The sequence below is a fragment of the Marmota flaviventris genome, chromosome 4 (assembly GCF_047511675.1).
Source record: "Marmota flaviventris isolate mMarFla1 chromosome 4, mMarFla1.hap1, whole genome shotgun sequence".
Taxonomy (NCBI): domain Eukaryota; kingdom Metazoa; phylum Chordata; class Mammalia; order Rodentia; family Sciuridae; genus Marmota; species Marmota flaviventris.
The window spans coordinates 95,315,617-95,339,754 of record NC_092501.1 but is presented as its reverse complement, the minus strand read 5'-3'; the positions used below and the strand labels follow the sequence as shown (position 1 = coordinate 95,339,754).

General features: G+C 32.9%; 1 protein-coding gene across 1 annotated transcript in view; it reads left to right on the top strand.

Moving 5' to 3' along the window:
- Ndfip2 (Nedd4 family interacting protein 2) overlaps positions 1-24,138 on the top strand; it is a 60,804-nt gene that overhangs the window by 10,454 nt on the left and 26,212 nt on the right. Inside the window, exon 2 of the mRNA XM_027941582.2 lies at positions 21,669-21,834. Within this exon, the coding sequence (XP_027797383.1) occupies positions 21,669-21,834 (166 nt within the window). The remainder of the gene's footprint in view (positions 1-21,668; positions 21,835-24,138) is intronic.

Here is a 24,138-nt window from a genome sequence, read left to right as displayed (position 1 = left end):
CACCATTCATATCCCTTTCATAGTACTCTCTATCCCCATTTTGTTTTAGCTTTTGTCCATTATACTTTGAACCATCTGATATTGCAAATATTTTACTTATTTATTTCCTACCTCTCTTCTTCTCTCTGAATGTAAGCCTCATGAGCGCAGAGAAATTTTTGTTTATTTTGTTCAGTGCTGTATCTTTCCATACCTGGCTTATGTTACCACTCAATAAGTATTTGAAAAGAATGAATGACTAAATGAATGTTGCTAGCTGAAGATCTTGCCTTTGTTAATATTTATTTATTTATTTTTTTGCTATGAGTCTTGGATTCTTTAAGGTGGTGGTGGTGGTAGTTTTTTTGCATTCTTTTCCACTTTAACATACATTGTCTCCCTCACCCCATAATGCCCCCATGAGTTGTTCAGTAAGTAATGCAGGAAGCCATAATGCAGTAGCCCTGGCTGAATAGTACTTATCTTCATTAACTATGAAGTTGTGGGTACTGCTTTGATTTTGTTCATTTGTTTTATATTGATTACTTAGTGTTTATGTTCTTTTTGGTCCTTAGTATCTGACTTACATTTTAAAACATTGTCTAATTTTATGTGTATTGATAATATATTGTTTTAGAATTTTAAAAGTATTGTATATGTAGTTCTGAAATAAGTTTAATAACTATGGAATACTTTCTGCTGACATTTATTAATTTTGAATTTATTGACAAGATCATTGTAATTAAGGCCAGTCTACTTACCATATTATTGTAAATCATCATTATGTCTGTGTTTTCAGGCTATGTCGTTATGGATTCTTTGAAAAGTTTGATCACTTAGCTGGAATTAAGGTGTGGGTAAAATTCTTGTTAAAGACATGCCAAATGCAAGTTGGGAAATGCTGCACTAGCTTTAAGATTTACTATCAGATTATTTCAAGGTTTTGACTTACTTACTTTTAAGATTTGTTTGAACATGAACAGTTTAATGCTTTAAAAGTTCAGGAATGTGCTGTGTTTTAAAAGTTTGTCTATGATGTTTCTCCAGAATTACCCATAACATTATATGAAAAAATTGTGTTGTTTGGATAGAGGCTTTGAGAGTAATGAAATACAACTGGAGTTTTTTTTTTTGTTTTTTTTTGTTAAGAGTCTCTTAATATGATGGGGCTAACGTCTTTACTGATTTTGGAGGGTCTTAAGAAATGTAGGCTGTAAGATATTAGAATGAAGAAATTCAGTAGTGATAGTTTTAGTACAACATTTGTTCTCCTCACCCGGAGAGCTTTCATTTATATCAGATGACTTTTTGTGTGATTTCCCTAAAAAGAGGAGGAGTCTCAAGATTATACTTGAGACTCTTTTCAGTTTCAGTTTGTTATGTTTGAATAGCAACACAAGCCCTTGCTTATTACCTTATTTCTACTTATTTTTTTAATTGCATCACACACTTCAGCCATGTTTTGAACTATAATACTCGTGTTCTCTGCTGTCTGTAACCACCGCCTCTAACCTTGCCCACTTTGTCTTGTGGTTTTTGAATGTAATATTCCCCTTTTCTCTCTCCTATCTCCCTCCTCTGGGAACTGATGTCTATTCTTTATTAACATTTATGGTGTTTTAAAAATATTATTTAGTTGTAGTTGGACATTTATTTATTTATTTTTATGTGGCGCTGAGGATCGAACCCAGTGCATTACATGTGCCAGACAGGCGCTCTACCATTGAGCCACAACCCCAGCTCCAATATTTAGGTTTTGATGTTATTTTCTCCAGGAAACCTTATCTAACCCTCTGTATTCACATTGCTATTTCCCACTTTTCACTTCCAGGTTTGTGTATGCTTTTATCATGCTGCACTTATACTTGTTATAGCCCTTCCTTCATGGTATATATTTCCCCACTGGCTTGTAAACTTAGTAGGAAGTAGGACATAGATCTGTTGTGTTTATAACAGTATATTGCATTGTTTCTGACTTCTTTATTATAGGTGCAGAATAAACACTTATTGAAGAAATAAATGAATGCATTTTATGAATGATTGCAAATGTATGTATGGAGATATGGATATATTGTCATATTTATAAAGAGGTGTATAGTTTTAAAGATTCTGTCCTGGAAAAGTAATAATGTATTGTGTAATCTATATAGTATTGATATTCTTGATGTCTATAATTAGGTATGTAATTTGCTCTTAGAATATTGCTATTACAATTTTTAGATGAATTCTGGTGTTTTTGCCTAATTCCTCTTCTAACTAGTAGTTTGCATTTGCAAGATAGTAACCGTAGTTAGATTATTTGGACACCCATGAAAAGGAAAAGAAATGTTTCTAAATACTGTGGAAATAGAAAAATCTTTAGTTATCATTTTCTTCAGTCTTCTCATTTTATAGAAGACAATCTAAGGGAGATTCTGTTCAAGGTTATGCAACAAAGCGTGGAGGACAAATTTTATTACTTGTAAACATATCAACAGAGTTAAAATACATCAAAGATCCTGAGAAATAAAACTTTCATTACAGTTAACTTTCTTTTATTTATAGTAATGCCAGACGTGGGGAGGATGGGTGGAATAGCATTAAGAGGCTGTTAGTCACCCAGCAACCGAGTGAACTCAATGGTTGTACAGAACTAACAACCCAATACTGGAAGATTACTTCTGCTTGTAGGCAAGTTTTCTTTAACCCTCATATGTTAAATATGCCAAATAGAACATATACACCATTTAAAAAGTTCAAATAGCAAAGACAAATAATGAGAAATAGCAATCTTCTTTTGCACCATTTGTCCTTTATGTCTTTCTCCTCTAAAGAAAATGACCTTTACTCTGTTAGCTACTTTATTTATTCAACTTTGTATTTTTAATATCTATATTCAGTTACTTGCTGATTTATTAATTTTACTTGGCTTTCTTAAATGTTTACTTTCTCTACTAGATCATTTTCTCTATAGTCCCACCTCTTGTGTTTAACTCTTGATTCCTCACTTAAAAGCATTGTGACTTTGGGCCAGTTGCCAAATGCTACAGTTTTCTCATCTATAAATTAAGGATACCACAGGTACCTGTCTCATAGAATTATTATGAAGATGAATCACATTATTTATAAATGTGTTTAATTTGCCCTTTTCCCCTAGATTTTCCCCTCTACTTTTATTCTGTGAATGAGAATGAACTTCTAAGATTTTTTCCTTTTAAGTTTGAGTCCTTTTAATGCTTAATACATCCATCTTGGTGATATACTATATGCACATAAGAATGTATAATTTTCATTTCCTATGTTTCTATTCATACTTGAATGAATGAATTTTTTTTTATGATAGATTTTTTCAGCCTAAAAAACTTCCTTTTAACATTTCATAAAGTCCAGATCATCTGATAATTCAGTCTTACAGCTTTCCTTTATATGAAAATATCTTTATTTTGCCTCTATTCCTGAAGTAAATAAATAAAAATATACTTTTGGGTATAGAATTCTTGACTCAACTCTTTTAGCTCTTAAAGGTATTCTTCCATGTCTTCTTTCTGTCATGGTTCCTGATGAGAATTCTGTAATTATTTGAATTATCATTTCTTTATATATGATATATTATTTTTCTCAGGATACTTCTAGTAAATTATCTTTATCTTGATTTTTTCTAGTAGTTTTATTATGATGTGTTTACTTGTAGTTTTCTTTGAATTATTCTGTTTTGGTCTAATCAAAATTGAATTTGTAAATTTACTACTTTTATAAGTTTGAGAAATTATGTCTATTATTTTTTCTTGTTCAAATCTCTCATTTCCTTTAAGCATCACATTTCACATTTCTTTCTTTCTTTTTTAACATTTTAAGGGTTAATCGTTCCTGTAGCTTTTTTTTTTTTTTTTTTAACTCATTTTCTTTTCTCTTACAGGAGGTAAATTCTGTCTGCTTTAATTCACTGTCTCTTTCTTATTCTTTGTGCTATTGATTCTACCTAGTGATTTTTTTTTTGTTTTATTTTTCATTCTAAAGTTTTTATTTGACTTTTTTAAAAAAAATGTTTTCCATTTACCCAGTGAGATTTCTTGTCTTTTCATTCATTCCAAGGTAATTTTGCTTTACTTCCTAGACATAATTATAGTAGTTGCTTCATGTTTGGTAACTTAGGTTGAGTCATCTTGGGGTTGGCATTTACTGATTTCATTTTCCTTGGAGGATGACTTATATTTTCCATTATTGGTAGTAATTTTGGATTTAATCCTGGATCTTTTGATTTTTTTTTTTTTGTTGTACTCTGGAGAATGTTAATATTTTTTAGCAGGCAGTGAACACAGATTCAGATTGTAAATATTTTCTCACACTCTATGTATAGTGGTTCAAATCTTAGCTCAATTCCTTAGGTCTTTATTAACGTATTTGACTCCTACATATGGCGTGGTTTGAGGGTTAATAGTTCCTAGGAGAGGCAAGGAGGGAAAGAGGGAGGGGAGGGGAGAGAGAGGTGGAGACTATCTAGTATAGAGTTTTAAGATCCCTCTATATCCCAGAATGTTTTCCTTAATGTCTGGGATGCCTAGGTAGGTGTTTATTTTTATATTTTGTCCTGAGCTTAAAGTTGCAAAAAGTAGTAAACCTCCAGTGGGGGGTTTGGCTTTGGTGGCCACTGCCATACTGGAATTAAAGTCAAATGTAGATTTTTTTCCCTATTCTCTGTATTTAATTTTCTTCCTAGTATTTTTGTTTTGTTTTCCTTACCTGTTAGAGGTTTTCTTTCTTTTCTTACTTTATGTTTTCCTTTCCCCTTCTTCCAGAGGTTTTCTTTAAATTTGGGATTCTTTCTGTGCCTATTTATATCCTATAAACTATATTTACAACCAACCTTTTTTCTGGGAGTTTCCCAAATGTCAGTGTCTGCCATTTTGTTCAGGAAGCTATGGCAGTAGTTTAGGTGAGGTATATAATGGTAGCTTGGAGAGAAGGGTTGAAAGAGGCCGGTTAATAGGTACCAAGTTACAGTTAGATAGGAGGAGTGAATTCGGGTATTCTAATGCATACTAGGGTGGTTATAGTTAATAATGTGTATTTCAGAATTTAGCTAAAAGAGAGGATTTGAGTGTTATATACCACAATAAATAATAAAAGTTTGAACTGATGATTCTGTCAAAATAGCTCTTTAAAAAAAAGGTGGCTTATATTAGCAGCATTAAAGAGAAGTATATGAATGGAATTGAATGTGTATGTGTGTTTGTGTGTGTATGTATTCAAATTATCATTATAAATAATCATAAAAGTCAGCTTTTTGGGAGAGGTAGGATAGATTGCTACCTGGGAATTTTTATTGTAGTCATTTTCAAGTAGAGCCTGATTTAGAGACACCAGAACTGAGTTTGAATCTTGATTCTGCCTCTAATTATGTGTGACAATTCAGTTCTATTATGTTTGTTTCATTATCTGCAAAAAGGAGGATATCCACTTCAGAGGACAGTTGTTAAATAGGTAAATATGTAGGGTGCCTTTGTTTTAGTGTTTAAGCTAGTGTTTACTGAACATTCAGTGTATCAGGCATTGTTGTGTTTGTGATTTGTAAGACTATTTTGTAATCCTCACAACACTAAGAAAATAGTCTCCATAGCAAGAGCTTGTCACAAACACACACACACACACACACACACACACACAAAAAAAAAAGAACCTCAGACACTTTACCAAAGAAGACATACAGATGGCAAACAAACATATAAACAGATGCTCTACACCATTTTGAAATGCAAGTTATAACAACAGTGAGTTACCACTATACACCTAATAGGATGGCCCAAATCCAGAACACTTGACAACAAGAAGTGCTGGTTAGGATGTGGATCAACAGGAACTTTCATTTATTGTTGACTGGAACACAAAATGATACAGCTGTTTTGGAAGATAGTTTGGTGGTTTCTTACAAAGTTAAATATATTCTTCTTCTTGTTTTTGGTTGTAGATGGACATAATGCTTTTATTTTATTCTTTTTTTTTTTTTTTTTATGTGGTGCTAAGGATTGAACCCAGTGCCTCACGTGTGCTACACAAGTGCTCTATTACTGAGCTATAACCCCATTCTTAACGTACAGTCTAGCAGTCACTCTCCTTGGTATTAACATAAAGGAGTTGGGAATTATGGTCTCACAAAAACATGCACATGTATGCTTACAGTAATTGTCAAAATTGTGAAACAACCAAGATATCCTTCAGTAGGTGAATGGATAAATAAACTATGATACATCCAGATGATGGAAATGAGCTATCTAGACCTTAAAAGACATAGAGGAAATATATATATTGCTAGGTGATAGAAGCCAGTATTACAAATCTATATACTTTATAATTTCAATTATATGGCATTCTGGAAAAGCAAAACTATGGAGAGTAAAAAGATAAGTGCTTGCCAAGTGTATGATACTCTCAGATTGTATAGTTGTACAGAATGTATAGATGTAATTATATATTTGTCAGAATAGATGTAATTATATATATGTCAGAAGCCAAGAGTGAAACGTGATGTACACTGTGGACTTCAGATGTAGTGGTATGCCATTATAGGTTCCTCAGTTGTAATATGTACTACATTGGTGGGGAGTGTCTAATGGGAGAGGCTTTGCATGTGTGGGGCAGGGGTTATACTGGATATCTCTGTACTTTAGACTCTTTTTGTGAACCTAGATCTCAAACAATAATGATATGATGAATAAGTATAGGGGAACGTGATTAACTAACAGCAGGAGAAACTGAGCAAGTAATAGTGTGTATGTATGCATGTGTGTTTGTCTTCTGATATTCTGAAGTTATTCAGTTTATATGTTTAGATTTATCAACCAACTGTTTAGAATATTTGCTTTGGCATATAATATTTTGATGGATGAACCCTTTAACTGTTTGTAGTGGTGGCCTGGCACTTACTGCTTCCTGAATGAATCATCAACAACAGCATGTTTTAGCAATTGATGTTACTGTATTTAATTTTGCTTGAGGATTTTGGTTTTAGTGTCTCTGGGTTTGTAGGAGGAAAAAAATTAAATGTTCTATGAAGGAAGTTGGTGTTTCGAGTCTGGTGCTAGCTCTCTGCTTTACCTGTGATAGAATATGCTAGCATTTATTTTTCTTCATTCTTCTTGATGTAGTCCTAGTATTATACAGAGCAGTATTATGGCCTTGCCTCAGAGCTCCTAGTTATTAGAAGCTACAAGTTTTGGGGATTGATGAGATGGGATTTGTACCTGTTTCCTGTACCCAATGTTATACCTGGAACATGTTAGACATTTAGTAAGTGTTGGTTGTGTGGTTGATTGATGACTAATTGATTGAATGAGAATGCATGAATCATGGGAAGAAAATGAGTCTCAAAGAGGTTAATAACACAGTCAAGGTTTTCCATCTAGTAGGTGGTAGACCTGTATCTTAAATTTAAATCTGACATCAAAACATATTGTTTTCTAATTTATTGTTTTAGCACTATCTGATCTTCTAAAAGAATACGAATTCAAATAAGACAATGCATTCATTTTTAAAATGACAAATGAATACTGGTAACAGTGGTTTTGTGCTTTAAACCCCTGTGAATGTAATTAAACTAAACCAATTACACACGATCTAGCTTCACTCTAGTCTCTTTGTATCAAACTTACTATCTATTGTTAAGGTTCAGCTAAGAATCTTAAAAAGTTGTCAGAGGAAAACAAGGACCCCTACAAAAGGAACAGATGACTGGTCAAAGGTAGGAGGAAAACCAGAAGGGAATAGTTCTCTGGAAGCTAAACAAAGAAACTCATTAAAAATATAGTCAAGTGTTTTGATTATATTGAAGATTTTAGCTAGGCGGAGGACTGAAAATGGGCTTTTGAATTGAACAATTAAAAGTTCATCATTCTTAGCAAGAGATGTTTGAGTAAAAGCCAGATGGTAATGAATTGGGGGAGGAAATGAGAATTGGAAGTATAGAGAATGAGATTGGATAGATACCTTTTTTTTCCCCTTTCAGGATGTTTGTCACCGAAAGAAGGGAGAGATAGAAATAGTTTAAAAAGCATGAGAAAAGTATTTTTAGCTAGGGGCAGGTTTTTTAAAAGTATGGTGCGAATAAAATGTGTGTGTGGGTAGAGAGAAGTAAGTCAGTGTTGAAAGGAGGAAGAGATATCCTTTAAAGAAAAATTCCTTTGATAAGCAGGATCTTCTCTGTATATTGTCTGGCATTTGGGAGTGAAGAATATAAGTTAGGAGGGGTGCCATAAGGCTAAGTTTAGAGCTGTAGGAGAGAAGTTGAAGGAATTTTTGCTTGAAAGCATATTTTCATCTCTAAAGTTGGAAGCAAAGATTTTGACTGCAGGTTCCATGATAGGAAATGGGTAAAGGAGAATGGTGGTGTTGAAATACTTCTGTTGGTGAGGGTTAATAGTGAGAACCCTGCTGGGCTTGGAAACTAAGTTCCTTGTGGCACCAAATCGTTTGTCTCATTTGTTTTTCACCCTCCACAGGCATGCTTATTCCAGATGATTGGGTCTTGGTGGGGTAACTGCAACTGAGGTACGAGGACTAGGGAATTGGTGGTACTGGTGAGTGTCATGTAAGTTTTTCATTTTATTATCCAGGTTACAACAGGATAGGTGTTGTATTGGTCAGCTTTTCATTGCTGTGACCAAAATACCCAACAAGAACAACTTAGTGGAAGAAAATACTTTGTTTGGACCTTAGGTTTCATAGCTTTCAGTGCACAGTCATGAACTCCATGCTCTGGACCTGAGTTGAGGTAGAAAATCATGGGGAAGAGTATGGTGTAGGAAACCTCTCAGTTTTTGGTAGTCAGGGAACATAGAGAGGGGAAGGAGCCAGGGTGACAAAATATAATCCCCAGGGGCACACTTAGTGACCTGACTTACTGCAGCGGTACATCTGTCTATGGTTGTTACCCAGTTGTTCATTCAAATTAGGATGGACTGATGAAGTTCCAGCTCTTATAATCTAATCATTTCACCTCCTATGTTAACACAGGAGCTTTGAGGGGACATCTCATATCCAAACTATAGCAGAAGGTAAAATCAGATGCTAGTGAATGAGGGTCACAAACAATAGACTTAGTAGGAGTGAGAAAACTAGATTTAAGGCTAGGAGATTGTGATCAGAAACTAAGATGTACCAATTTATTGTTTTGGAGAGGAAGCACTTCTGAATGATGACCAGGCCAGGGAATCTGCCAGGGGAGTAGAGAACTGAGGTCAACTCCAGATACCATTAATTCTTATTTTATAGGTGAAACATTAAGATGGTTTAGCTTTCTGTTACTAAAGTAGGATGTAAAGTCAAGGGAATCACATTGAAGTGGGAGCTGGCTTTAGGTCTTTTTTTCCTAAGGGTGATTTGGGCTGTTGTAAATATTACTTGTCAAGAACAGGGTGAAAAGGGTCTGGCAAACTGCATGGACACTGTGAACTTGAAGACAGGCTTTTGATCTATTATTGACAGTATCCAAGGAAAATTACTTGATTGTCTTGTTCCCATGTAAGGGGAGGTGTGGGTATGGGAAGATTCACATTCCTATTTATAAGGGCTTCCAGGGATGTAGAACCATCTAGGGAATGTTGGATTTCTATTAAATGTGGAGAGATTATTTTATGAAGTGACTGAGTGTGTAGAGGAGTTAATGATCATATAGGGTTTCTAGAGACATTGGAAATTGGTAGGGCCTCAGTTGTACAGTTTTAACTTACTGTATTTGTTTTCATGCAGCATTAAATTTTTTTTTATCATTTAGGAAAACTTTATTTAAAAATAATTTTAGAAATAAAAAAATGAGTGGTAAAAACACTTGAGTTGCTGTGTACCATTCACCCAGTTTCCCCAAGTGATAGCATTTTACTATATTTGCTTTTTGATATTCTTTTTATTTATATGTGTATACACATATTTTTCCCTGAAATACTTGAAAATAAATGGTAGACATTAGGTCTCTTTGCATTTAAAACTTTCTTTATACATTTTCTAAAACAAAACATTCTTTTATGTAGTAGTATAGTGTAATTTTTAAAAGGTTTAACATTAACACAGTAATCTATAAAATATAGTAAAAAAAAGTAAAAAAAAAAAAAAAAAAAAGCTTGCCAGCAACCATGTTACATATTTTGTCTATGAACAGTCATTTTGAAACTGTTAACATTTTTTCTTATTTAAAATTGGAATAGTGTATGGTTCATACCCCTCAAAACTTTTTAACTTCCTTTACATCATATCATGAGCATTTCCTTATGTTGTTAAGTATTCTTTAAAAGCAGTATTTTAAATGCTGTATATATTCCATTATATTAGTAGTGTTTATTTTGAATGAATAGGTTTTTTTCTAGTTATCTATTATAACATTATGATGAACAGCTTTATAAAGAAATCTTGTTTTAAATTTCTGATTAGTTTCATAGGTTTGGTGTTACAATTGGAATTATTAGGCTGAAGTGTGTGAATGTTTTAATAATAACCTTTTTATTTTTATAGATGTGATATATTATTTAGTTTTTAAAATGTTGGCAGTGTAAGTATAGACACAAGCAGTCTAGGCACCTAAATCTTATTAACCAGAAATAATGTATGATAACATCTGACGAACAGCATTTCATTCACGCTTATGTATAAGTAGAAATAATTTTATAAGAATGAGATAATGTTATTTATGCTGTTTTTAAAAATAAGAAGTATGATTTTGTTTGAATTTACTACCAAAGGCAGAAACCTTAAAGAACTCCTGAACTCTAGGAAAAGTTTTTTTTTTTTTTTAACCACTGAGCTCGTACATGATGTAAAATTTCACTAAAGTTAAGACATGAGTATAAAAATCAGCAAGAAATTGGAATTTTAAAAAACTGCATGTTTAAATTTTATATATTAGAGGTCAAATATCTGCCATGAAACATGAAGCGTTACTAATTATTTTCTCTCATTTCTTCTTTCCTCAGTTATAATTTTTATACTATTGATATTTTTATCTTTCAAGGTACATAATATTTACTTTCTTTACCAGAAGTTAGTCTTTAGCTCTATATTTAGCTTTGGTTCTGTATTTAAATGGATTTAGTGCTTACCACCATATCTTTACTCCTGGCTTTTCTGTTCTGTGCTTTTAATTTTGATTGATTTTTCTTTTTTTTTTTTTTTTGATTGCTTGGGTTTTGTTGTCCTGGAGTAGTTTTATTTCAAGAAAACAATGGGTGGTATGTGTTCCCTGACTTCTTTAATGGTTTAATTTTTTTTTTTTTTTGTACCTGGGATTGAACCCAGGGGCACTCAACCACTGAGCCACATTCCCATTCCTATTTTGCATTTTTTAAATTTAGAGACAGGGTCTCATTGAGTTGCTTAGTGCCTCGCCATGGTCAGGCTGGCTTTGGACTCCTGCTTCAGCCTCCCGAGCCACTGGGGAGTGTTACAGGTGTTCGCCACTGCGTATGGGTCATGTTTGAAAATCTCTCTTTTGACTAGTCATGGAAGAAAACTTGGCTCTTTTTTTTTAATTTAAACACAACTCTGAAACATTTCAAAATAAAGTATGGAAAATAATATAAAACTTAGTTCTATATTCACCATGGAGATAATAGATTTTATCATTTTGCTATGTTTGCTTTAGATCTTGAACTTTCCTCAAAGTCTTCCTTTCCATGTTTTCTCGTCTTCTCATTAACATGCTGAAGTTGATATTTATCCTTGTGAATGTTTTTCTGCTTTATTTTTACTGATTATATTTGTATTTCTATGCAATCTATACTTTAGTTTTAGATTTTTATAACAGTGTATTTGTTACATGTATTACAATGTATTTTGCTATTTTTTAATTTTTGAATTGGCTTTATTCACTTAGCATGTTGTTAAGATTTGATGATTAATACAGATAAAAGTCAACAGTTTCAATTGTTGAATTGTTATATAAGTTATAGAGTAAAATTTTTCATTACCTTGAGCATTCTTTATGTCGTATGTGAGAGTTTTCTAATGCCAACATCTAGAAGTAGAATTATTTGGTCTGCATTACCTGAAGTTGCCAAATTGCTCTTCAAGGAGATTGAATTAGTTTATTATATTCTTACTAACAATAGATCAAGTCCATCCTTTCCAGCATATGTTTTACTTCTTTAATTACTAGGAACATTTTTAGTAACACTTCATCTTTCATGGCAGATATTTGATCTCTAAAATTTAAAATTTAAACATGCAGGTTTTAAAAAAATTCCAGTTTTTTGCTGATTTTCATATCCATGTCTTATTAAGTTTAGTAAAATTTTACATCATGTAAGAGCTCAGTGGTAAAAACAAAAAAACAACAACAAAACCCCCCCCCCATACTTGCATGATGTTATTGCATGTGTTTTTCCAATGAAATTAGTTTTTCTAGACTTATTTTTACTAATTTGCACTAAAAAATTGCCCCTTCTGTGACCTATTTCAAGCTCTTGCCCTTATATATTTTTTTTACTATTGTGCTTTTTTTTTCTTGTATGAATGAAAAGTCCTATGTGTGAACATTTATAATTTTATTGTACCATATAAGTCACTGATGCTTCCATCAGTGTGTGAAGAGTTGTCAGGCAGCTTAGTTTATCTCTAATTCAGGGACCTTAACCTACTTTTTTTTGTGATGAGAGAGTGTGAGCATCTTGTAATCTTTTTTTTTTTTTTTTGACTGTTTACTGTTGACTGTCTTTTCTATTTGTGGAAGCATGGTCATCTCTAGTTATTCTAAAGACTTGGATGATGGTGTTGGAGTTTATATTTGTTTTGTGGGATACTTATTCAGTGATCTATGGTTTTTGGAAAACAGTTTCAATTTAGTAAATTTGGGATACTCAATTATTAAATTGTAGTGACTGCCTTACAGCAATAAAATGATTAAATATTTCAAGTTTCTACTATATGTAAGTACTATGGAATCATATGTATGAGGCATGGTACTTGATCTTGATATGTTCAGTGCACATGGTGTTTGTTACTTGAGTCATCTCTCTGTTGGTAAGAGAAAAACTCCAATAAGCTTAGAAAGCTGTGCATTTAATGAGAAACCATGCCTTAAGCTCTACACCCTATTTTAGGAGTTACCAAAATGAACAAAACATACTTCCTAAGTTTTCAAAAGCTAATAATCTGATTGGAAAGACAGAAATATCCTCAACCAGGGTCCTTCAGCCCCCAGGGCTTCATAAAGTAGCACATACTTTCAACAGGGTGTTTCCTGAAAGAAAATGATTACAAAACTTCCTAGCTCTTGTTTTTTGTTGTTTTGTTCCTAGATAGTTTTGCTTTTCTTTCTTTCTTTCTTTTTTTTTAAATTGTTGAAGATTCAGATTCTGATTGCTGAAAGGGTGCATATTTTAAATTCATGGATAGCTATTTTAATATTTTTTACTATGCTTTAATGTTAGAGATCCCAGTCCTTATTATGAAGCATACTCTTCAGGGCATTTTAGTTTTTTTTTTTTTTCTTTTTAAATTTATTTTTTAGTTGTAGGTGGACACCATACCTTTATTTTATTTTTATGTGGTGCTGAGGATGGAACCCAGTGCCCCATGCATGCTAGGGAGTGCTCCACCTCTGAGCCACAACTCCAGCCCCAGGCCATTTTAGTTTTTAAACTTTACCATCTACCACATTTGCCAATGTATTTTTGATTCGTGCAAATCAGAAACCCCTGGAAAATCTGTCAAAATGTTCTTATTTAATTTGATTAAGGGAAGAGGAAAGGATAAGACTTTATTATAAATTGCAGTTATCATTATGTTATTAATCTCTGTATTAACAGAATACCAGTATGTTGACTTGTAAAAATCAGCATTGGAATATTTTAAAAACTCAGGATTTAAGATTCAAACATGATCATTTAAAATTTCTTCTGCAGTTTCTCCTTCCGAACCAAAATTTTGTCCTCAAGCCACTTAAGGAAGGATATATTAAACATAAGAATTACCTATGTCATTTCTAATTAAACATAATTCAGTGAAAGGCAAGCTTGATTTGGAAGTTAGTTCTTTTAATTTACAGAAAATACTGAAAAGTGCCTTGGTATTCCCTTGGCTGTATTGAGGAAGGGAGGTACCTCATCACTTTTCCAGTTTTATTACTTATCCTGTTAACACAGTTTTGGGTATACTCTAATTGCATCATCCTAAAAGCCTGTCTTTGACCTATGTTCCCTTCCCGGTTGAAGGCCCATGCTGGTAGGTGGGAGTTAGTTGGTGTGAAGTAATACCCTCATTGATGTAAATAGTAAGGTCCTGGAGTGGGGTCTCATCCAAGTTTCCAGGAATTTTAGATTGTCTTAGGGCACTGCTCCCTGTTGGCCCCCTCCACATATTTCCTCAAAGTCTAGTAATCCAACAATCTACCTCACACCAATTTAGCATGGAAAGACCACAATTCATGGCATAAATATATATTTCATCATGGGAAGATGTGCAGCCACATTTTTTTTTTAATTTTATGCCAACATATGTTTAAATATAAGATATTTAAAGTTTATTTTAAAGGATGGCTTTTTTCAAAATGTGTTTTGGGTTTGTCTCTCTTCACACTACAGTATTCTGTTTCATCAATGCAAACAGCTTTTTGAGAAATACTTAATTAGGTTGCAGTGTTAAGCAATTAGGGTAGATATGTGATTATATCCCTGAAATCCCTCTTTCATTTAAATTCTTGGAAGAGTGTTGATAATTGCAATTTGTAATAAAAATTCTTATTCCTTTCCTCTCTTCTTAATCAAATTAAATAAGAACATTTTGACAGATTCTCCAGGGGTTTCTGATTTGCGTGCACCAAAATAAGTCAGCAAATGTGGTAGATGGTGAGAAAGATGAAAGAAAGGAAATGATGGGGAGGGGGCGGGGAGAGGGAGGAGGTGTTGGGAGGAAGAGGGAGAGAGAAGAGGGGAAGGGAGGAAAACAGGGGTCCCAGTTAATGCAGAAATGTTCTGAAGTGAAATGATTGGGTTGTGAGGGGTGTAACCTAATTAGTCCATCCTAGTTTGAATGGGCTAACCGGGGGTAATTACAGGCAGGCAGGGTGTATCTGAAGGAGATGGGTCATTGGGAGTGTGCCTTTCCCCCTCATTTCCTTTCTTTCCCCATTCTTGAAAGAGTAGGAGATTAGCAAGCTGTAATCTGTGTTAAGATCATATTCAGATTTGTAAATACATTTTTTCTTAGATAAGATCTTAGTAAGATAAATAGAGTTTTGTAGTTTGTTGATATTTTATAACATATTAAGAAGTATATGTCATTTAACTAAAGGATTGAACACAGCTAATGAGTATACCATGTAGAGCACATTATGTTCAAGAAGGGAATCTTAGGATCTTTGATAGTTAGGTTTCAGTTTTAGCATATGAAAAGGAATTTAACCAGAGGTACAATTCTTTTGAAAGCAGAAATTTATATAAAGTTTACCCCACCTGTTGGTTTCTTTGTTCCTTGGAGGTCTTTGGGATGTAAGTATTTTTCAGCCCCTTCCCTTTTTACTTATCTAGGAAAGTAATAATTAGCTGTGAGAATTGTCAAATGATTTGAATTAGAATGTTTATTTTTCTCTCATGGCTTTCCATTTTATGATTGTTTGTGACAGGTAACCTATGTTGCATTTTCTTTTAATTTTAACCAAGGCTGAATCGGAGTATTTTTGGAGGGCTTACTTTTATTTTTAGTGTTTAACAACACAGATATAACGTCTACTTTTGTAGAGCTATTACTTTAACTGGGAAAACAATGTAAATGATTGATTACATAAATAAAATGCTATTGTGTTAAGTGCTCCAAAGAATAGAATTAAGGTTATAACTATATCAAAAGAATCCTGTTCATAAAAGTTTTCATGACAATTTGATTATGAGATCTATACAATATGTAGAATTAACTAGGCACCGAGAGAAGTAACAGAATTGAACAAAAATCCAGAGCCCTTTTTTGATATTTTTGTGAAAAATACATTAATGTATACACATCTGGAGCTCAGAAAAAGAGCTAATCTGGCAACATAATTTTGATTTTCTACTCATTAATCAACTTAATCACTCCCATCAATATAATAATCCCATCTATTTTCTTAAGACAAATACTCTTGATTTTATTTCAATGTACTTTGTGGGGTTTTGTTTTGGTTTTTTAAATGTGGTGATGGGGATTGAATCCAGGGCCTTGTGCATGCTATGCAAATGTTTTGTCACTGAGCTACATCCCCGGGTCAAGAAGATAGCATTTCTAATTTACATGTATATATATGTTTTGTTTGATTATAATTCCAGACTGTATCATTTTCAACCAAAAAAAGCCTGCATAAATATAAATCTAAGGGAGCTGTTGTAAGGATACTAATGTCATATTTTATGTTGGAGAATGCACATAGTATATATCTTTCGATTTTGTTTCTGAGACATGCCAAGCCAGAAAATAGAGGTCTCATTTTATTGCATTTTGCTTTTGTTAAAAAATTAAAAGTTTCTGTTAATTTACATTTGGGACGAAAGATCTCACCACCTGTAGCTATTTTTTGTGTATCCTAGAAATTTTGATTGTTCATATATATTATATAAAATCTTTGCTTTTTAATGCAGTTTCACTGTATATTCCCTTCTACAGCTTTTTTTAATTTGACATAACATGAACAACAGACAGCAGCAGTTTTAAGATGAAACCAAAACCTCTATTTTTTTAAAGACAACTTAGTTGTGTCTTGCTAAAAATGACTGTTGGTTTTAATCAGACTTGTTCAAATGATGAAGCAAGCATCTGGAACTCATAGTCCTCTTTTGTAGAGCACCATGAAATACTAACATGTTTTGTTATACCAACAAGAAATGTTTTTGCTAGCAGAAAATTTCCCTATATTATGAAATATAAAATAACACAATTCTTGAGTGCATATTCAAACAAAAAGTTGAGAATTAGGCATGGATTTATTAACTTGCAGTTTTTCATTGATATTCATTGGCTGTCTATACATTTGTTTACTAATTGTTCATATTTTTGTTTTGTCAAATGCTAGCTCCCACCATCTGTAAAAGGGTCTAGAGGTATTAAAGGTTTAGTGGGAAAAATATTCGGAAAACTAAATTTGAGAAAATTCTGCTTATGTGCTTAATGCTGTGTGTGTATGAGAAAAACTGCTATAATTCAGTTTTATTGGTGGAAAATCTGACTCCATTTGCTGAGCAACATGGGTATGTAGGAATCTTTCTTGTGAGCTGTTGGTTCAGAACAGTTGGGCTGTCTGTAGAGACTGCCTAGCACCTGTGCTATCTAATGCCTAGGAGCACAGATAGGTAGTTCACTGTCTCCTCAGTTAACTTAGATGAGAAACTTGACTTGAAACTACCACTGAGCCATTTGATTTTAGTTATAACTCCAGTCTTTTTCTTGTTTAAATAAGATGTTAAATAAGGAAATTTAGAATGATAGAAATTACTATAAGTTTTTATTAGTGACAGTATTACTAAGAGTTTGGAGGAACCTTTGGCATCTACTCTGTAATATCTTATTAAAGACTGGAATTTTATTATATGTATTGACTATCAAATTTAAACATTTTTGAGAATGAAAGTGGTGGGTAAATTGGGTGGGTCTCTGGAACAAGAGATATAAAGTGAAAGTGTCCTGGGAAAAATAGGTTACCCTAGTTATACCACAGCCTCATCTTGAAAAGATTTGATGTCTTACAAAAAGACCAGTGCTATGGGTATCTCTAATAATAAAATGTTTTTTTTTTTAAATTTTTTTAGATGTTGCTGGACCTTTCTTTTATTCATTTATATATATGGTATTGAGAATCGAACCCAGTGCCTCACACGTGCTAGGCAAGCACTCTACCACTGAGCCACAACCCCAGCCCTAAAAATGATTTTTAATCGAGCCAAAATTTATCTCATTGCAACTGCTAACCTTTTATGGGGGTGGTACCAGGGATTGAACTCAGGGACACTCAACCACTGAGCCACATCCCCAGCCCTATTTTGTATTTTATTTAGAGTCAGGGTCTCAACTGAGTTACTTAGTGCCTCACTTTTGCTGACGCTGTTTTTGACCTTGTGATCCTCCTGCCTCAGCCTCCCAAGCTGCTGGGATTACAGGGATGCACGACTGCACCCAGCTGCAACTACTAACTCTTATTTTCAGTTCTGCCCTCTGATAATAAGTGTAGTCATAATATTGTAGTATACAAAATATATCAGGTATTTAGGTACCTTTTTTCAATAGTTTTTTTTTTTTCTTTAACAAAATCCTCATTTAGTAATGGGAAGAATGTTTTCTTCCTATAGTAATGAACTGTGCTCAAATTAAAACGAAAGAAAAGAAAAGAGAAGGGGTAGGGGGAGCTGTACAATGCTGGCGATCTTATGGCTGTGATGCAGGGCACTCCTCATCTGGCAGCACTTCATACACATCTACACATTCTCATTTTGGTTCTTTCAGAAAACATTCAGTGAGGTCTTTTACTTCACAAAGGCAAAGCTTCCAGTTACTGTATTAGTGTTTTTTACCTTAAGATAGAATGAAAAGCTATGCTGTAGGAAACATATCAATTAGAAAAAGCAATAGTTTAAACACTGAAGGCTGACTTTCCCATTAGAGTTCATCATAATGCTTACAGTTTTCTTGACATTAAAAACCACTATTTTAGTCTCTGTAGAGACTAACTACAGTAATTTTAAGCCAGCCTTGTCATTTCTTTTCCTTCAGACAAAAATCAAACCAAACTAAACCATGGTTCATTCAATATGAAACTTTTCACCACCCTAGTCACTATATTAAAAGGCAAATTTTAGTTTTCGTGTGCTACACTGTTTTGCCCATATCTTTTTCAGGAGGTCTGTAGTAGAAAGAGATGGAATGATAGCTGGTTTATGTTGGTCCTCTCCTTCTCCCTATCCCTGTTTTGTTGTTTAGGTAATTGTTAAAGAATGTAAAAATAGCATCACTGGACAGAACAATTAAGGGAAATTATTCCCAAATGGCATTGTCTAATTTGGTAGACATGTAATTTGATTGGAACACTCATGGATTTATTTAAAATGTCTCCATAGTAGATTAATTTATAGAAGCAATTTTATTACTTGCAAAGATGTCAAAGTTACAATACTGCATTTAAAGTAAATTGAAAGTAATATGCTATAGTCGGTAGAGCTTGTTGACTAAGTCATTGATTTTACTCTTGATGCACAGCAAATGTTTACTGCATATCATAATCTTATAAAATAAAACAGTTGGTGTTAGGTAGGCTATTTTAAATAAATTAGGATAGGTTTTACAGGTTCTAAAACTTTATTTCAGAGGTTATATGTAGAGGAACCTCTAATTACTCTTAAGCAGATTTTAAAAATGAATTGGTCATTGTGGGGAGCACATTTATGTACTATATTTGATGTGATAAGAAGTATATCTTGTGTGGAATCCTCAGAGGAGAGCTGTTTTGTGGTAGAAGATTTTTTTCTTTTAGTCAAGCTCATTGTATTTCATTTGCAGTTTTAATAGCAGTGTGGAAAGTGGTTTTCTCTTTTTGACATGACTGTACTTAGTTGTTTAATTGATACTGCCAAGTAAATATCTTTACATTTATTTGTTTTGTCTTGCTCAACTGACATATTTGCTCTTAGAAGGATAATCAGTTAAAGATGACTAGCTGAAGAGTTCTGGATAGTATGCAATGGGAAGGCACACTGCCCTCAGCCTAGAAGGTAGTCATTTTGTTTTGTAATTCACTGAGAAAGTGCTACGAGCAAATGTAAAACTCATAAAAATTCACATTATGATTATTTGAACCAATAATTCAGTTTCTGAGAATTAATTAATTAATTTTAAATATCTTTTTTTAGTTATAGGTGGACACAACACCTTTATTTTATTTATTTTTATGTGGCGTTGAGGATCGAACCCAGTGCCTCACACATGCTAGGCAAGTGCTCTACTACTAAGAGAATTGATTTATTATCCAAACCTTGGTGCTATGATGTTTGTGGAAGAGTTATCTTGGTTAATTTAAGAAGTTTTAGGTGTATTTATGATAGTTCCATTGAAAGTTGTATTTATTAATTTGTAAAAATGGTTTTCTAGTGTGATCCTTACTAAGACAAATGAAAGAAGCATTTTAGTAAATTGACCTTCGTGTGTGTGTGTGTGTGTGTGTGTGTGTAACTTTTTAGGCAAGTTAGTTACTACTTATTGGACTGATAGTGAAGCACCTCACAATTTCTGTTTTGTGGTATACTAAGGTATACTAAGTAAAAGGGAAGAAGGAAGAGACTAGTATATTTAACGTCTTCCCTTATTATGCCAGATGCTTTCTAAATATTATTTTATATCCCTATGAGGATTTGGCTGTATTCAGAATTTATAGTTGAATGTTGAGGTACACAGAAGACAAGTTTACCAAAGATACTGAAAGGTAGATCAAGAATTTGCTTGATGTTCTATCTAAAACCCCAAATCTATGTTTTACTACATCACAACGTTTAAATTTGTTATGTGTACTAGCTCTATGTCAAATTTCTTTGGAGCATTGTTTTTAACATTAAATTTCTTAAGTTTTAACAAATTAAGATATGGAAATTAAATAATAATGAAGACCTGTGGTTTATTTTCAAACTGAGGTTCTAGTTTAAAAGTATCTTAGTCTTGGGTTGGGGTTGTGGCTCAGTGGTAGACTGCTTGCCTTAGCACACGTGAGGTACTGTGTTCGATCCCTAGCACCACATATAAAAACTAAATAAACAAAATAAAGGTATTATGTAAAAAAGTACTTTAGTCTATTTTAATAAGGCTTCTTTTCTAGACTTATTTAAGGATCAATTATAGTTCCTCCCTAATGAATTACCTTTTATGGTATTGAAGCCTTTGCTCACATTGTATTAGTTTACCTGTATTAGGTATTATTAACTACTAAAGAATGATCTTTTCAGAGGTACTGTAAATGAAATAAAAGGTCTGTAGCCACATGCTTGGTTTTGATTTCTGACAGTGTGTTGTTTGGCAAGTTACTTTAAGTTTCTGTACTTCCAGGTTTTTGTTTCAATTGGGAATAGTAATAGTATCTAAACATGCACGTATTCAAACATACACATGTGTATAATAGATTTGTTGTGAAGAGTAAATGAGTTAAATGATTAAACGTCTCAACATGTTATTCTTACAGAGTTTTCAATTGTGATGAAAAACAGTTTTTAGAATTCTGTACTCACTGACTCATTTTGCTTTATGGTAATTGTTTTCTATTTTTAGGAAAACCAGTTTTTAATATTTCACATTTTAGAATATTTATACATCATTAATTTGTTTTATAATTCAGTTTCCATTTCCAGTTATTCTAGATTCAAGTATAGTAGAGATGGTATTGTGACTACACTACTAGGATTTTTTGTTTCCTTTTCAATACATATATTGTGATTGATACATGGAAGACAATATCTACTATAGGGTTACATGAATTTAAATTTATCTTGAATCCTAAAACTTTTCTTTGTGAACTCATAACAATTTTGTGTCTCATTTTTATTGTAAAGAAACTATGAAAATTCTCAATTTCTTAAGAAGTGAGTGATTAGGTGACTGATTAGATCTTTAAATTTTTCATCTTAAAATGCTAAAAGGTGATCATTTGCCATAAATTATCTTTAAAAATTAAAATTTAAGAAAAATAATAAACATCATTAATTTGGTTTGATTTCCCTTTTCCCTTGTTCTTTTAGCTTCATAATGAAGAGGATAATTCAGAATCATCTGCTGTAGAGCAGCCATCCACTTCAAACCCAACACCACAGACTGTGCAGACTGCTCCTCCAGCACCAGCACTTGAAACTGACTCTTCTCCTCCCCCTTATAGTAGTATAACTGTGGAAGTACCTACAACTTCAGGTATGAAACAGCTAGTAATGTTTTCACTAATTTTTTTTTTTTAACCTCCTTATACTGGGAACTGAACCTAGGGACTCTTTACCACTGAGCTATATCTCTAGCCTGTTTACTTTTTAATTTTGAGACAAGGTCTTAGTAAGTTGCTTAGGCAGGCATTGAACTTGTGGTCCTCATGTTTCAGCCACCTGAGTAGCTGGGATTATAGTTCTTTTTTTTAGTGTGGTTTTGTATAATTAAGTGGACTTTTAAACAGGCACATATTCAAACATACACATGTGTATATGAATATACAAACGTAAACACACATGTATACACACACGTCATATACACATGCATATATAAATATGCACATGTATAGACACATGTATGTACATGCATATATAATCATAAAACAAAAGTTTTAGTGATGATAGAAGCGGGTAGGAATGTGATGTATCTGATCAGAGGTAAAAGGTATACATAGTGTTAATTCCATATGTACGGTAATAATTCTTAAATACAAGACAGTGATTCCTGCTTACTGTTTATCTTTTCTGTTCAGGACATTCTAGAGAACAAATCAGTTAATTCTCTGGCCATAATTTACATATTTTCAGCAGTGTTAAACTAATCATTATGATGATTTGTATACTATTATGATTTTGTATACTATCTGATTTCATGATTGTATGATTTTTGTATACTATTGTAACTTCTGTAAATAGTCTGATAACATCTAAATAAAATCTAAATTATTGCTCTTAATACTTTATATATTCATTATGAAACATGTATTTTAAAAATCAGTTACTGGAAAATATTTTATAGATAATACCCTTCACTGGAATGTTTTATCTTTCTTATTCCATAATGCCATTTACTTTTCTCGAAGTCATGCCAACTTTCTCTGGTTACCATTTTTTCATTTGCAGTGTATAGAAAGACCCAATACTTTCTCCCCCTTTTTTAGGACCCAGTATTTCTTCCTTCAAATTCATTTACTTTTTTTTTTATTTGGTTACTGAAAATAATCTTGTCCATGAAGGTGTTCTTACTAATTAAATTAATAAATGCATATTCCTTTTATTTGTATATAATGTTTTGATCAGTATTTCCATTTCATATCCTTTATTTATTTATTTTTTTGGTGATACTGGGGCCTTGTGCTTGTGAGGCAAGCACTCTACCACTGAGCTGTACTACCAGCTTCTTATGCATAGTTTTCATATTGATTTCCACCAACTTTATTTTTCTTTGGAATTAGCAACTGGTTTGTTACTTATTAAAATTTATGTGCTAAATTTTCTTTAATATTTTCAAAGAAATCTGCTGTACTTGATTAAATTAAAATAATATCGACAAGAATGAAAACTCAGTTTGGGGCTAGGGATATATAGCACCTTGTGAATTCCTGGGTTTGATTCCCAGCATCACAAAAATAAAATAAAAATCACTTTGATGATAATCTTGAAGAAAGAAAATTGGTTGTTTTCTTTATGATGTCCATGTCTGAATAATGGAAGATACTAATTTTAAGAACGAAATCTTGAGCCCTTTGTTGTGACTATCATTACTACACTGCTGTGTAACAAATGACACCCAACTTTATGGAATAAAATACCAATCATTCATTACTAATTTTCATGGTTCTGGAGATGTCCTGAGATCAACTATGTTATTCTTTCCCATGAGCTCATGTGATTTTCATCTAATGGTAACAGGGATTGAAGTCATCTCAAAGGCTTCCTTTTTCATGTGTGATGGCTTTAGTTAAGACCTCAGCTGAGGCTGTTGGCCAGAACATCCATATTTAGCCTCCTGTTGCATAGACTTTCTCACTGAATAATGGCTGGATTCTAAGAACAAGTGTTCTGAGAGAAAACTAGGTAGAAACGCTGTCTCCTGTTATGATATTGTCTTAAATGTTAGTATCACTTCTGCCATATTTGGTTTGTTAGAAGTGAGTCCTTGAGTTTAGTCTTTCTTCAAGGTAGAGAAATTAGTCTCTATTTCTTGATGAGAACCATTTAAAACTAGCATGGCTACACACTTCCTCTTACTTCTTTTACCAAACCTTTTCTTTTTGCAGTCTTTTCCCCTTGTAATAAATGGCTTCAGTAGGCCAGATACCCCTTAAAGCAATTTTTGAAAAATCTGATCATAAAATGATGTGGTTTTTCTTCTTTAATTTTGGTTATAATGAAATATGTTATTAGTAGATTTTTAAAAAACTAATTCATCCCTGTGTTCTTAGAATAACCTTTCATGTCATGAACTGATCCCTTCTAGATTTAGATTTGTTAGTATTTCACTTATAGTTTTTAC